The sequence below is a fragment of the Miniopterus schreibersii genome (assembly GCF_964146895.1).
Source record: "Miniopterus schreibersii genome assembly, chromosome: 16".
In the NCBI taxonomy this organism is placed as follows: Eukaryota; Metazoa; Chordata; class Mammalia; order Chiroptera; family Miniopteridae; genus Miniopterus; species Miniopterus schreibersii.
In genome coordinates this window covers 19,258,805-19,269,495 of record NC_138116.1, presented here as the reverse complement: position 1 = coordinate 19,269,495, position 10,691 = coordinate 19,258,805, and the positions used below count along the sequence as shown (strand labels likewise).

Here is a 10,691-nt window from a genome sequence, read left to right as displayed (position 1 = left end):
TAGTGACTTTGAGCATCTCTTCTGTGTCCTTGGCCTTCTGTATGCCCTTTTTGGAGCATCTGCCCATTTTTTAATTGGATTTTAATTGGATTGTTTGGGTTTTCTTGGTGTTCTTTATAAATTTTGGATATTAACCCCATATCAGATGTATCAGTGGTGAGAATATTCTCCCATTTAGTAGGTTGTCTCTTCGTTTTTTTGATGGTCTCCTTTGCTGCACAAAAACTTTTTAGTTTGGTGTAATCCCATTTGTTTATTTTTTCTTTTGCTTCCCTTTGGGATTAAATTTTATAAGAGGTGAAAGCACCTAACATAATGCTTGCCATATGGTAAGGTCTCAATAAATGGTAGCTTATAACACTAAAAACAAGGGAAATTTGGCAAACTGTTCAGACGTACATATCCAGTTATATGGTAAAACCATGATAGGAACTCAAGTCTGTAATTTCAAAACTCCACACTTTTTCCATTATATTATGCTAGCAGGATATCTTAAGTCTCCTTAATCTTAAAATGTTTTTCTAAGAGTCCAGACTCTCCAGAATAGTATAATTTTTAATATTTTTCTATTATAAGTTTAATACATACTCATAAATCAAGCTTATTACACCACCCAGAATTAACTATTAATATTGTCTTATTTTCTTCCAATCTTTCCATATTTTGTCACAATGCTATACAATCTTGCATTTTTCATGTCTTATATCATGAAATTTTCCTCGATATAAAAATACTCTTTGGAAACATGATTTTAAATATCTGCTTATATCATCAATATATCATATTTTATTAAACCACTTAATTATTCCCAATTTCAATAAACTCCCCAGTGCACATTCTTTAAATGGGATTTCTGCATTTCTGATTATTTCTTCAGGACAGATTCCCATAAGTGATATTCTTGGGTCAAAGAGGATAAGAGTTTAAGGGCTCTCTATTCCTCAAGAATTTTTGGATCAAAGAGGATGGACCACTCAAAGCCTTTCAATGAATATTGCCAAACTGCTTTCAAGAAAGATTTTTTTGTTTCACACTTTCACCATTAGTACAGGAGATTGCCTGGCTCATATTAATAAAAGGAACTCTACTCTTTTGCTAACTAGGAAATGTTGCGTTTAAACTTCTGCTTCTTTGATTAGTGAAGTTGAACTTTCTTTCCTGCACTTTATAATTCTTTTTTTTTTTTTTAATCGTCACCCAAGGACACTTTTTTTCCGTTGCTTTTCAGAGAGCCTCCCCACCGGGGCCGAGCCTGTAAACTGAGGCACGTGCCTTGGCTGGAATTGAACCCTGGACCCTTCAGCCCGCAGGCCGCTGCTCTAGCCTCTGAGCCAATCCCGCTAGGGTTCAACTCATAATTCTTTAGTGAATCGTTTAGTCCTATCCTTTCCCGTTTTTCTATCATGGTACTGTTTTATCCTTACAATATTGTTTTTACAATACAAAATAATACTTTTTTTAAAAAAACCACCTGGTTGCTACTGCACGACTGCTGAACACCGGCGGCAGACCACAAAGGCGCGCTTGCCCCCCAGGAACTTTCAAGGCCGGCAGGCGGCCTTTCTTCCCAATGGCGGAAGCAAGATTTCCACAAATCACCAACGCGGGAACTGCTGCAAAGGCGTTGGCTCGCCCAGCCCAGGAAGAAACGTCTCGCGGGACTTCAACTGTCCTTGGGGCTTACGACCTGACTACAAATCCCAACGTGCAACGCGCCCCAAGGCCCGAGTGCCCGAATGAAGTCTTGGGTCCAAGGTCAGGTGTCTGTCTGCGTAAGGCGTCCGGTCATCTCTCTGATGCCTTTTTCCGCAGCTTCCACCTTAGTCGCCATTTTGTGCGAGAGGTTATGGAACCTCTGAGTCCCGCCGACTCTATGGTCGAGCATTTTGAGGGATCGACCAATCGGAAGCCATATCTCGGAGGGTAACCCCGCCTTTACCCTCAGGGAGGCGGGAAATGCCACGAAGCTCCTGTGGAGAGAGAGGAGGAAGCTGCGGAAAGCCAATAAGAAAGGAGGAATTGAGAACGCTAACCAATGGGGACGCGGGGGAATTGCGGCCAATGAGAGTGGGGGGACCCCGAGACACGTGGGTAGGGGAGCTGAGCTCTGAAACCTAGAGCTAAAGCTGGGAGGTGAGTCAGTCACCTTGAGCCGGGCGAGCGCCGTGGTCTGAGCAAGGGCAGCAGGGCTGTGGGAGTGCAGGTGACTTGGGGCCTGGAGCCAGCGACTGGCAGGGGTGTGGGCTGGACTGTGTGGAGGGGCATTTGCCCCCGGAGCCGGGAGAGACGATGGGCATCTATATAGCCTTAACAATTAATGTTAATTACCAACGGTAATGAGCGATTAACTGTCCAGACTGAGGCGGGCAGAGCATAGCTGTGTAAAATGAACGAGGAGGACCCTGCACGACACTTGTCCTGAGTCGGCCTCCAGTCTTCCCGGGAGACCATCCTCTTTCGCAACATCTCCCTTCTGGGGCTCGGGCTTCCTTCCTCTACTTCCGATCTCCGTGACCTTCCTTTGCAGACCCGCCACGCTGAAAGTAGTGGACCCGGGAGTTCGCGCTGTCCCTCTGACCTCTAATGCTGGGCACGGTGCTAGGAAGAGTGTGGTCCAGGGAGGACGGGCGAGAGCCAAGGGGACGACGGAAGGTCGCCACTATAAAGAAATAACCAGACTGTCAATGGAATTTTTTGTTTTCCTCTGCAGACTGAAAAAAATGCAGACCACCGGGGCACTACTCATTCCTCCAGCTCTGGTAAGCTGCGGCTCCGGGGTGCTCTGTAGTGCCAGGTGTGGGAGCCATGATGTTTAATGAATGAACTGAGAGGAGGTTGGCATCCTGATGATGTTGGCTCTTTGGGGAGGTTGTAGGATGCGATGCAGTTAACCTGTTTATTTGGACCTGTAAACCAAACTGTCTTGGCTTGGGAATGTGGTCAGAGAGTCTGGATCCGACCTTTACCCCCAGCCTGGCCCACTGATAGGGTGATTCTCTACCTTGGCTGCACATTAGAATCAACTGGGGAAACTTAAAAAGTACTGATGCCCAGGCTGCACAGATTCTGGGAATGAGGATGGAACCCATGCATCTGTATTTGTCAGAACTCCCCAGGTGATTCCAATGTTCAGCCAAGTTTGAGAACCACTGCACACAAAAAATATTTCAAGAAAGCTATGTTACAAAGGGCTTAGCTTAGGTGGCTGTTTCAGGAGCCTCTCCAGGCTTACTGGTCCCTTCCATTCAGGGTATGTAACAGTGAATACCATTTTTGCAAAATAAGATTTCCCCTTTCTGATTCCTTTGGTGATCCGGGTACAGACTCTTCCTGTACCTGGTTTGATGATAGTGTGGGGTTTTGTTCATTCTGGGATACTGATTAGGGCTGTGCCCATAGAAGTGAACTTTGGTACCCAGTTTTAAATGGGAAGGTTGCCACTGCTGACACCACCAGGGTCTCAGGACAGTTGTGTCTGGTGCAGGCCTAGTTGGAAGAAACAGGAATACATTAATTGACCTTGAAATACATTGGACTTTTTCCGTTTCTAACATGTATAGCCCTTCTTGACAGAAGCTCGGCACTTAGGTGGTTGTTTTTTTCCTTGCCTGATTTGGGGAGACGTGTCTTTCTGATTTTACAGATCCGCTGTTGTACCAGGGGTCTAATCAGGCCTGTGTCTGCCTCCTTCCTGAGTAGGCCGGAGATCCCATCTGAACAGGTAAAGGAGTATGGGCCCGCTTATTTCTCCACACTGGTGTCCTTCAAGTTAGTTGAGTTGCCTTTAAGCCAAAGTGGGAGGAGAGTTAGAGAGTCTGTGGTGCTTTAATAGTTCTAAGTACCCCCAAGGTGAGCATTGGAGGTGAGAAGCTTGCAAAAGTGAGGTTTCCCTAACCCATGACATTTCCCTAGCCGGCTCTGAGAACACCCTAAGAGTAATTCCCAGCATGCTCTGCAGTCTGAGCATGTTGTACTTGCCAGGCAGTTTGCCAGCTATTTCAGCTCAGGTGGGTGGGGTGAAGGGGGTGGAGTCAGCCACCTGTCCTTGTGCCTCACTATCTCCTTTATCTCTTCCTTTCTCTTCTTCCCTACCTCTCTCTCTCCTTCCTTCTAGCCTTCCTACATCAGCTCCCCACTCCAGGTGGCCAGACGGGAGTTCCAAACCAGTGTTGTCTCCCGGGACATTGACACAGCCGCCAAGTTTATTGGTGCTGGGGCTGCCACAGTGGGTGTGGCTGGTTCAGGGGCCGGAATTGGAACAGTGTTTGGCAGTTTGATCATTGGCTATGCCAGGTGAGTTTGGAGGTGGTCTAGAGCATCCCATAAATTCTACCCTATTTGAGGGAAGCCTCGGCAGGAGGATATCCCTCTAGGTTCCAGTTTATTCCGTCTACCTCCTGTTTTCTCCAGGAGGAAAGGAGAAACCTCTCTGATTTCTCTGAATCAGAATTTAAACGTGCTTCCAACTTGGCTCACTTAAACTTACCATGTTGGCACTCTGCTTATCTGATAAATCCCCAGGATATATGCAGGTTAGGCCCTCTCCCAGCTTCAGCACTCCCCATTCACCTACCTACCTACCTGAGTCCACCACCACCCATGCCCTCACCCTTTCCTTTCCCTGGCAGGAACCCATCCCTCAAGCAGCAACTCTTTTCCTATGCCATCCTGGGCTTTGCCCTGTCTGAAGCCATGGGGCTCTTCTGTTTGATGGTCGCCTTCCTGATCCTCTTCGCCATGTGAGGCTCCGTGGGGGTCACCTACCCATCCCTGCTGCTTCGACTCCAGGCCATGCCCAGTGCTGGAACGTGCTAAGCTTTACCATTAAACACAACATTTCTCTAAACCCATATGCCTGTGCCTCTGTCCTTTGCCCTTGGGGAGGATCTTGGTGGAAAGGTGGGATAAGGGAACTGGGATTTGGTCAGCTATTGGTGATTAAGAACTCCTCAGGGCTGAGAAAGACCACTGCCATGATTATAAGAACACATTCTCTTTAGAGCATGAACTCATCTAAGTAATAATTGGTGCTTTTTCCCTTCAAATTTAGTATAATATGATGTAACATTTTTGAGGGGGTAATTTGCACCAAACTCTGTACTAAGTGTTTTATGTTTTTATCTCAACAGCCCTATGAGTTATTATAAGTACAGTGATTAGAACTGTTTTGCAAATGGGGGAATGGAGGCTTAGGGAAGCAAAGTAACTTGTGTACCATCACAGAGCTGGCAAGTGGCAGAATTGGGGATTCTTCCTCAGGCCAACCTAAACCTTTAACTTTGTTGTCCCATGTATTTAACTCTTGGCCACACAATTGAAGTGTGGCAGATAGGGAAATTTAGTCCCAAAGAAGTTGTATGGCACATTAGAGGTGGAGGTAGGCCTCCAACCACCTGCATTCAGCCCCACTTGTAAATTTCATTATCAGTTTGCCTTTTTGAGTGCCTGAGTGTTCTTGAATAAAGCAGATGAGGCACACAGTCTCTGTTCTTGGAGAACTTACAATCTTAGTTTTGCTAGGGGTAAAAAGGGTGTTTTGGGTGAAGGGGGAGGAACAAACTGATGAATTGCTTGAGAGCTTCACGAAGCATCTTCTCAAAGTCTGTTCAGTAGGTTCTCCCACTTGGCTAAAGCGGGACTGATAACCCAGGTAAGAGAAAGCTAAGCTGATATATTCACACCTGCTGCTTCTCTACGCAAAGCATGGGCAGCATGACTGCAGAGGTGCTAGTAGGCATGGCTGTCTCAAATTGGATGATTTCAAAAGGAGTAAAAACTTGTAAGTGGAACCCACTTTGTGAAAACCTTATACCTCAACCTATTGCAAAATTTCTGTGAAATAGTAAAACCAAGAATATCCCTAATTAGTGTTAAGAACACCAAAAATGTGAGTCAATAAGAATGGATGCAATTTAAAGACAATCATGCAGGTAGTTACGTACTAAGCATCCTCCTGGGAGTCTTGGGGAAGGCAAAGAAGGCTAAGGTCCTTGCTCCGGAGTATGGGCCATCAGCAGAGTAGAAGTAATAGTGAACAATGCCATAGGTTATGGAGTGTGGGTGCAGAAGAAGAAAAGCAAAAAGGCCAGCAGTTGTAAGACTATCAGCTAACATTTGAAAGCGTGTGTGTCTGGCACATTGCTAAGCACTTTCCATGAATAACTTCCAACTTCCCTACAAAGTCATTTTCTAGGCGAGGAAAGAGGGAGAGCCAGAGAGTTGAGGCATCCTGTGAAGGCCACACAGCTGTTAGCAAAGCTGGGATTCAAACTCCAGAACCTGTGTTCTTAACCACTGCTGACTCATCTAAGGTTTGTACAAGTTTGGTGACATGCTCAAGATCATACAGCAGACCGATGTTTCTAATCCAAGTCCACCTAGCATTCATTCAACAATCATGGTCTTCTAGCACAAGATTTCTCAGCCTTGGCACATTTGGGGCCAGATAATTCATTGTTGTGGGGTTGTCCTATACATTGTATGATGTTTAACAGCATCCTTGGCCTCTTACCCACTAGATGCCAGTAACAACCTCCTCTTCCCCAGTAGTGACAACCAATTGCCAAATAGATATTGGGGAGGCAGGCAAAAATCACTTCCAGTTGAGAGCTACTGGTCTACCCTAATCTGCTGCCTGTCCTCAGCTGCTTCACCTTAAGTTACTCGGTTCACAGCAAGCCAGCTACAGAACCTGAAGCAGAGCCCAGGAATCTCGGGGCTAAAGAGAAGGAATGGGACTGAGGTTGAACTGGCAGCTGAGGTATCACCAAGGGAGCAGTGGATTAACTGTTAATGCTGTTATGCAAACGGAATATAGTAACCCTTTGGGATGTCAGGCTGGTATCCTTGCCAGGTCTCTACCCTCTGGTAGTAATCAAGGAGCAGCCCCAAGGGAGGTGGTTGCCTTTTTATTCCTGTGAAACTCCAGGAATGTTTTTACCAAGAGGCTAGTAAGAATTTCCCTTCAAGTGTGCAACAAACAGCCTTAAAATTGCTTGGAAATCCAAATTGGCAAGGTTAGAAACATGGTTGGTAGCCCATGGAGCCCTACAGGGTCAGGGGAGAATGCTCCCCTTCACCTAACCAGGCTAGTCAGTTCATTACCACTGAGGTTTTTATCTAGGGTTTATGGTCCATGGGTGGAATAATTTTGCTCAGTGGAAATTATTTGAGTGGATACAGATGTACATTGTTCTTGGGAGAGGGTCTGTTGTTTTCATTCTGTTCTCAGAGGGGTAATGACCAAAAAACAATTAGTAATCACTGCCTTAGGAGTTTGGCATGCTAGCAAAGACTGTGGACTTGGGAGTCAAAGGGGTGTGCAAATCCCAGCCCTGCCACTTCCTCACTGGGAATTATCTCCCCTGAGCCTTGATTTCCTCATCTCTAAAATGGGATGAGAACAAGTCATGGTGGTTGTGACAACAAAATGAGATAATACATGTAAATATATGCAAACAATGCATGTAATATATACATACAGTATTGAGATATATGTAATATACATTAAGATGTATTACTGAGATATGTAATGTGATAATATAGGTATTATTAAATTTTTAAATATAGTTATTACTTATAACCAGAAGCCTCAAAACACCCAAGTTCTAATTTTTCCTTTTAGTCCAGAATTTATGACCTGGATGGGAACTCTTCATCTATCCCTGGCATTGAGCCCAAGACAAAAGGCTAGGCCCTGGAGGGGAAGGACTGCTCCAGAGAGCAGTGGGACACAGGATTTGGGGGAAGAGAAGAAGGATCTTAACGATGTATCTTTTAAGAGAGTTGAGACAGCAGTGACCGGGACTCTAGGACACTTGCTGGCCCCTATCCTTAGGGGAGGGCACTTGCCTAGTTGCCAGGAGCAAGGCACTACCAAACTTTGTTGCATAAAAAGATAGCTCAGTGCAGGGCAGTTCACTGCTGGGGAGGGGAGAGGCTTGGCTCCAAGTTCCTGTAGGAAGACCTTTGGGTTGTGTCATGCATCCCCAGAGGGCATGAGAGTGGTTCCAGAAGGCATACTCTTGCCCTCTGGCCAAGCTGCCAGTGAAAAGCAGCCAGGTGTTGCCTTGAAAAAATCAGCGAGCACTAGATAAAGTAAGCAATGCCAATTTAAAATGTTCTTGGAGCCTCTCCCTGGTCCTTCCTCTTCCCCAGCTTAGAGGCCTCCTGGAGTTTCCTCAGGAGTTCTCTTTAAGCAGCTGCATCTTCTGCAGCCCCTGAGGCCTTGATTTGCAGATTCTTTGTGCCAAGCTCAGCTCCGCCCTTTGTAAAGAAAATAGGCATATCAGAGCGGGAAGAGGTGAAATCCTAAAGATCCCTGGCCAGGAGAAGGGCAACTAGCTACCATGTCCTTATTTCCAAGCTGTTCACCACTTCTGCAGTACTCACTGAATGTCAGGTCCTAGAGGTACAAGAAGGGTGCTCCATGCATTTTGTCCTAGACGCATGTCATTTGTAGTAGCTAGACAGATGAGTAACCAAACCACTAAAATAAAAAGTAGTATGTGCTATAATAAAGGTATGAATTACTCCAGAGGATGGGGTAATTAAAAATGACTAACAATATTAACAATATGCCTGGAGGTGTTAGGCTTGGCCAAGAAAGTAATATTCCAGCCAGCCTTGAAGGGGAATACTGTAAAAATAATAAGAGTTAATTATTGGACATTTACTCTGGCCAGGTATTATGCACATTCATTATCACATTATCACTTTTTAATAGCTACTATTATTTTCCCAATATTACTGATGAGGAAAAGAGGCTCAGGAAGTTTAAATAACTAGGATTTCCCCTGGTAGAGGAATATTCCAGGTAGAGAAAATAGGAGCAAAGGCCTGGAGGAAAGGTACATGGGCAAGTGAGGTGCCAATTATCTGGACAGTGCTTGCCACTTTACAAAACACTTCTGGAAATGTCACACTTAATCCTCAAGGAAACCCTAGAAGTAGGATATATCACCATTCTATGGAAGCAGGAATTGGCTAAAATTGGATATTTGCTGAATGTTGCAATTCAAAAGCTGGAACCTTTCTTCTGGATGTAAGGTAAGTGTTCTCTGTTCATTGTCCCACCACTAGCAGATCTTGTGCTTGAAAACAATGGTCCAGTAGTAAGGAGGAGACAAACTGAGGAATCCTCTCACCCCACAGGCCATCTTTGGGCCTCTGTAGTCTATAGCCTCCGAGTTTATGGAGTAGTGTTTCTCATTGTGTGAGGTTACCCAGTGAATTGACTTGACTATCTTACTAAATACCCAAGCAAAATTCAGAAATCCATTCAAAATAAAATACATAGTTTCAATAGTCAATAATGATAGGTACAACATTTAAAAGGTATAAAAAGACATACCCAACCCTTTGGCACACCTTGTCAGCAACAAAATTATCGAGGCAACCGCTGTTGCATTTCCTGCGTACCCTTTCAGAGATATTTCGACATCTTTATTATAGAATGGTAAAACACTATACCAACAAAACATGAAATCTGTATAAAATATTAATTTTGTTTCTTGTTAAGTACCTAAGCTATGCCAGGCCCTGTGTTGGATTCACAAATATATGGTCTGGAGCCGCAAGAGTGGTGTGTGTGTGTGTGTGTGTGTGTGTGTGTGTGTGTGTGTGTGTGTTAGGGGATAGGGAGCGTGAGCAACAGTTACCAAAGGACAATTGGTACAAGGTAAAATGAAGTAAGTGTGGAAGAGTTCATAGCTGTGACAGTATGACATAATAGTCAGGACTTTTTCTCTAGAGTCAGATTTGGCTTAGAGCCCTAATTCTGCAGCTTGCTGTCAGTAAGTGACTGAACTTCTGTAAGCCTCTTTTTCCATCTGTCAGAACAGACTAATAATAGTACTTACTTCACAGGGTCATTGAAAGGAATAAATAAGACAAAGTATACAAGGAGCTTGGAACATATTAAGCACTCAGTAAATGTCAGCTAAAAAAACAAATTTTCAGCTATCAATAAATGTTGGCCATTTTCATTCAATTCCATAGTCCCTTCCTGAAAATCACAAAGCTGTGAAAACTGGACTTTTTTTTTTTTTTTTGTAATTTTTATCTATTGATTTGAGAGAGCAAGAGAGAGAGAGAGAGGGAGAGAAAAAACATCAATTTGTTGTTCCATTTCTTTATGCATTCATTGGTTGATGTTTGTATGTGCCCTTACAGGAGATTGAACCCACAACCTTGGAGCATCCCAATGATGCTCTAACAACTGAGCTGCTCGACCAGAGCCAAATCCGGACATTTTTAAAAAACAAATTTGGAGGCAAAATATAATACAAAGTGAGGCTATTAGGTGGATTTAGTATGAATATTCATGAGGGTACCCAAATTAGTATGATTATTCATACACTTCGCTGCAGAAGTATCAACGTTTGGTTACTGGGTACTGCCCCACGCCCTGCTGCTAAGTGTTACTCTAAATTCTCAAACACATCTGGCCCCAAGGCTTTCTGGAGATTATCAGCTTGTATTCTTGCTAGAGAGGACAGGGAAGGCTTTTTTTAGAAGGCTTCTGTTTTTCTTAGTACATAGTATTATTTTTCACCTTCCATATCTCAGGGAAATCCTGAGGAGTCCTTCCAGGATTTAAACGCATGGCCCTTGCTTGATTCCTGAATATTCAAGGGCTCGTGGGAAAAGTTACCGAGATTGGAGTCAGGAGGCTTGCATTTTTCCCCTTC

General features: G+C 44.3%; 1 protein-coding gene across 2 annotated transcripts; it reads left to right on the top strand.

Annotated features, from left to right (window-relative positions):
* Positions 1-1,873: 1,873 nt before the first annotated feature.
* On the top strand, positions 1,874-4,850 carry ATP5MC1 (ATP synthase membrane subunit c locus 1). Of its 2 annotated transcripts, none has more exons than XM_081162152.1 (5): positions 1,874-2,133; positions 2,711-2,759; positions 3,644-3,721; positions 4,115-4,293; positions 4,629-4,850. In XM_081162152.1, exons 2-5 carry the CDS (start codon positions 2,721-2,723, stop codon positions 4,741-4,743), a joined length of 411 nt encoding a protein of 136 aa, XP_081018278.1. In that variant the 5' UTR covers positions 1,874-2,133; positions 2,711-2,720; the 3' UTR covers positions 4,744-4,850. The 2 variants fall into 2 exon arrangements, with proteins under 2 accessions (XP_081018278.1, XP_081018277.1); XM_081162151.1 differs by having other exon boundaries at positions 2,088-2,203.
* The last annotated feature ends 5,841 nt before the right edge of the window (positions 4,851-10,691 follow it).